The 5,054-nt window shown below is 49.7% G+C and overlaps 1 protein-coding gene across 1 annotated transcript; it reads right to left on the reverse strand.

Moving 5' to 3' along the window:
* Window positions 1-373: 373 nt before the first annotated feature.
* On the reverse strand, window positions 374-4,528 carry LOC119429597 (upstream stimulatory factor 2; the record flags this gene model as incomplete). Its single annotated transcript, XM_037697196.1, is given in 9 exon segments — window positions 374-502; window positions 576-667; window positions 754-812; window positions 1,034-1,118; window positions 1,191-1,347; window positions 1,501-1,620; window positions 1,726-1,841; window positions 3,764-3,807; window positions 4,135-4,528. Coding segments are annotated over 9 exon segments (840 nt in total), but the record flags the coding sequence as incomplete, so codon positions are not given.
* Window positions 4,529-5,054: the final 526 nt, after the last annotated feature.

The raw sequence follows: 5,054 nt of genomic DNA on the forward strand, positions 1-5,054 counted from the left end.
GCAAGCTAAGAGTAGCCAAATGCAAGCTAAGAGTAGCCAAACGCAAGCTAAGAGTAGCCAAACGCAAGCTAAGAGTAGCCAAATGCAAGCTGAGTAGCCAAATGCAAGCTAAGAGTAGCCAAATGCAAGCTAAAAGTGTTCGACACGACAGCTTCTTGGTAAATTATTTATAAGAGCCAGAGGACACGGTTCTTGTCTAAACTGTCCCTAGGACAGAGCCGGAGGACAGGGTTTTGGTCTAAACTGTCCCTGGGACAGAGCCGGAGGACAGGGTTCTGGTCTAAACCGTCCCTGGGACAGAGCCGGAGGACACCATCCAGAGGCTCCTACTGGCTCAGAGAGCCGTCAGTCTGAGCGTCGGGTTGTAGCGGACCTGTTGCCGCAGCAGCTCGTTCTCCATCTGGACCCGCTCCGCGTCCTTGGATCCGTCCTGCAGCTGCTGGTTTTTCTGCCGCAGCTCTCGGATGTAGTCGCAGGCTTTGGACAGGATGCCTCCTTTACTCTGAGGAACAGAACGGGTCAGGAAGTTGAAACGGCTCAGCGTCAGTGGACCTCAGATGAACAGGTTCTCTCACCGCTCCAGTTCTGGCGTCGATGCTGCAGTCCGGGATCAGTTTGGACAACGTGACGATCCAGTTGTTGATCTTGTCTCTTCGTCTTCTCTCCACTGAAAACACGAAACCAGAAGACGTCTCAGAAAGTTTCATAAAACGGATTGAAATGAGTTCTTTACTGAGATGAAGGTGCAGAGACCTTCGTTGTGTTGAGCTCTCCTCTTATCGTCCCGGGGGGCCCGCGGACCCTCCACCTTCCTGCAGAGCAACAAAAACACAAACGACGAGTTGAAAAACACAAACGGGAATGTGAGAAAATAAAACTAAGTAAAATCCTCTGAGGAAGACTCAGGATGAAGCTCAGGAGAGCATCACCTTCAGGCCTGAAGACGAACTTAAAGATGGCGGATCGTTACTTCGTGTTTGGTTAAAGTCCGTCCAGGGGTTGAGGAGATATTTTGCTAACAGTGAGTACTCACGAGCTGCAGGTCTGTATCCGCGGCGCGATGTTGCGGGGGCTGCTGGTCTGCAGCACCTCGGGGGGCATCATCACGTAGAACTGACCTGAATTGGAGGAAACACACGGTCAGAACCTCGCCGCGTCGCCGCCATTCCTGCAGCCGAAGGTTTCCTCACCTCCCGCCTGCGCGATCGTCGGGTCGGCGGCGGTCTGCACCGACACGGCCGCCCCGTCGCTGACGGCGGCGGTGGGGAAGTAAGCGAAGCGTGTTTCTCCCCCCACGGTCTCCCCACCGGGACTGCCCCCGTTGCTGAAGGGGTTCTGGATGACTGCCTGCAGGGGGCGGAGCCAGAACAGCAGAATGTAAACAAAAAGCTTCAGCTGGTAAAAACAGCTTAAGAAAAAACATTACAGGAGGGTGTAAATAATTGTGGGCATGACATCACTTCCTGTCCAGCAGTGATCTGACCTTTGACCTTTACTGACCTGAGCCACGGCCTGAGGGGCTCCGGCGAACGCTGCCGTGGAGACGACACTGACGGCGCCGGTTCCGTCTGCCGCTGCTTCCAGATGATCGTCCGACACTTGAACGACCCGATAGGTCACCTGCAGACAGCAGAGGGACAAATATGGTTCTTCCTCCAGCCACCGGGTCAGAACCAGTCCAGAGACAAAACCACGTCCTCCAGAACCCAACGGGTCCGATCTCACCTGTCCTCCAGCGTTTTCCGTACGGAACTGGTACTGAACGCCGTGGTCAGAGAACGCAGCCTGAGGGACGCTGGTGATGGTGACCGCAGAGTGTCCATCTGAGACAACGGCTTCTCCTGAAGACACAGAGACAGAGGGAGACACAGAGACAGACACACAGAGACAGACGGACACACAGAGACAGAGACAGACAGACAGAGACAGACACACACAGACACAGAGAGACACAGAGACAGACACACAGACACACAGAGACAGACACAGAGACAGAGATACACAGAGACAGAGACACAGAGACAGACACACAGAGACAGACACACGGAGACAAAGAGACAGACACAGAGACAGAGATACACAGAGACACAGACAGAGACAAAGACACGGAGAGACAGACACAGACAGAGACACAGAGAGACAGAGACACCTTTTTACTTCGGAAAAATAAAAAATGTGTTTATTTAGTCTTTTGTGACTTTTAGCTACTGTTTAGCTACATTGAACAAGTTTATTGGTTCATTTAGCTAGCCTTTAGCTATTTTATAATTTTAGCTATTCTGTAGCTTTTAAATAAAAGATCTACCTTTTTGGCTTTTAGCTACTGTTAGTTTCTTTTAGCTGTTTCTTTTAGAATGTTTGCTAGTATTTTGCAAACGTTAGTTAGCGTTTTGTTACTTTTACCATCTAACAAACATTTTGATACTTTTAGCTAACATTTATAGCTGTTTTCAGCTGTTGGGTTATTTGTGGTTTCTGTGTTGCTTTTAGCTTTAGCTGTACATTTGCTACTTTCAGCTACAGGTGTACCAATTTAAAAAAATACTTCTGTTGCTTTAGCTAACATTTTTACTACTTTTGGTCTCGGTCGAGGTCGAGGTGAACAACGACCACCACCGGTGATGTTGAGCAACAGGAAGCCGGTGGACATTGTGCTACTGTTAGTCAAAGACCACGAGGAGGGAAACATGTCTGGAGACAGAGACATGGACAAAAAGACAGGAGACAGAACTGGAAGTGTCAGAAATGAAGATGTTGAGGTTCTCCTTAGGAGAGACAAGGATGGAGAAGATCAGGAATGAGATCATCAGAGGTACAGCACAGGTTGAACAACTGGGAGATAAAGTTAGAGAGGACACACTGAGATGGTTTGGACATGTCCGGAGGAGGGACAGTGGTTTGGACATGTCCAGAGGAGGGACAGTGGTTTTGACATGTCCAGAGGAGGGACAGTGGTTTTGACATGTCCAGAGGAGGAACAGTGGTTTGGACATGTCCAGAGGAGGACAGTGGTTTGGACATGTCCAGAGGAGGAACAGTGGTCTTTACATGTCCAGAGGAGGGACAGTGGTTTGGACATGTCCAGAGGAGGGATGGTGGTTTGGACATGTCCAGAGGAGGAACAGTGGTCTTTACATGTCCAGAGGAGGGACAGTGGTTTGGACACGTCCAGAGGAGGGACAGTGGGTATATTGGTAGAAGGATGTTAGAAATGCAGCTGCAGGAAAAAGACAAAGAGGAGATATATGATGCAGTTAGAGAGGACATGGATGTAGTTGGAGTGAGGACAGAGGACACAGAGGACAAAGTGAGGACATGGTGAGGATTCGCTGTGGAGACCCCTGAAAAAGGAACAACTGGAAGAAGCTAAAGATCTACTTCATTTTAGCGACTAGTTTTAGCTACTTTTTGCTGTTTTTAGCCAGTTCCTCTTGTAGCTTTTAGTCCGTCGTTTGCTACTTTCAGCTGTGTTGAACGACTTTAGCTGATCTTTTGTGACGGCTAGGTTTTAGCTTCAACTCAGTTTAAGTTTAACAAATTTCAGCTTCTTTATTTTATATAAATTTGTTTTTTTATTTTTTTATTTGTGTAAACAGCTGTTTGTTTACACAAACAAGCAGCTGTTTGTTTGTGTAAACAAACAGCTGTTTACACAACCAAGCAGCTGTTTACACAAACAAACAGCTGCTTGGTTGTGTAAACAGCTGTTTGTTTGTGTAAACAGCTGTTTGTTTGTGTAAAGTTGAGGTAAACTTGTTCCTACCTTCCTGCAGGTGCAGCTCTTCTTCCGGTTCCGTTTTCTCGTGCCTAAAACAAACAAACAAACAAACAAACAAACAAACAAACAAACGTCAGTGACTTTAGCGGGACTTGAACCCGGACCCTGACGGTCCGGATGGTTCTGTGGAACCAGAGCGCCTCCTGCCGGAACCACCCGGACCGGACTGTTTACATGAACCTTTAGTTCCGGTAAGAAGTCTGAACTCCAGTCTGAGGATCAGAACCGGACCTTTGGGGTCAGAACCGGACCTCTGGGTTTCCTTCTGCTGTAAATCATGCAGGAGGTTCGGCAGAACCCGTCAGACCCACATGCGCTTTAACAAGAGGGTTCTGGTTCGGGCCGGAGCAGCTCACCTCCCCGAACCCTCCAGGTTCTGCTCCAGCAGCTCCATGAGGCGGTCCCGGGCGGACGGAGGTTCTGGTCACGGGGACAAACAGCCGGGTCATGTGAGGGAGCCGAACCGGGACACGTGAGGCTCCGGGCGGGCTCGGAGCCGAACGGAGGCCGCTGCTGCTTCCGGGGAAACCGAACCCAGCTCCGGTTCCGTGTTCGGACCGCGGGGTTCTGGAGGTGGACCGGGTTGAGGACAGCAGTTGGTTCTGGTGCCAGACCCAGACGGACCGTCTGGTTTTTGTCCTTTCTGTCCTCTACCGAGCCTCGGTGCTGATCCGGACTGGATGAAGGAGTCAAGAACCGGACTGGATTCTGCCGGGCCTCTGTGGACCGAACCAAGCCGAACCTCCCTCGTGTTTCTGTGTTGAGCTCGTGTCGTGTAAATCCAACCCACGTGACTCATGTTCGGCTCGACCCGGTTCGACCGGATTAAAAGCGGATTTCCGTGTTTGGACCCGGTCTCGTTCCGTCGTTTGGTTTTTAAAACGTCTCGTTTCAATCTGGAACAGGTCCAAACGGTTCTGGTTCCGTTTGGTTCCCAACACGTTATTTCTCTACTTCCGGTCCAGCTGACCCGGAAGATCCAATCCAGGTTTTCACACCAACCACATGACAGAACCGAGCCGGAAATAGGTCCAGGTCCTGGTCCTGGTCCTGCAGGACTTCAGGACCCGCTTTACAAGAATCAGAACATTTAGCTCATAACAGCTAAAGACATGTTTTAGATCAGAACATGGAGGATAGAACAAAAACCTTTAGCTGCTCTGCAACAGGAAGCAGTTTACACTTCAGCTGCTGTTAGCATGAACCACAGCTGAGACTGTAACACGATAGAAAAACAAGCTAAAACTAATAAAAGGCTAGAGAAAAACAACAAGCT

Source organism: Nematolebias whitei, unplaced genomic scaffold (genome assembly GCF_014905685.2).
Source record: "Nematolebias whitei isolate Nwh7 unplaced genomic scaffold, NemWhi1 Nwh_scaf_3466, whole genome shotgun sequence".
Lineage (NCBI taxonomy): Eukaryota > Metazoa > Chordata > Actinopteri > Cyprinodontiformes > Rivulidae > Nematolebias > Nematolebias whitei.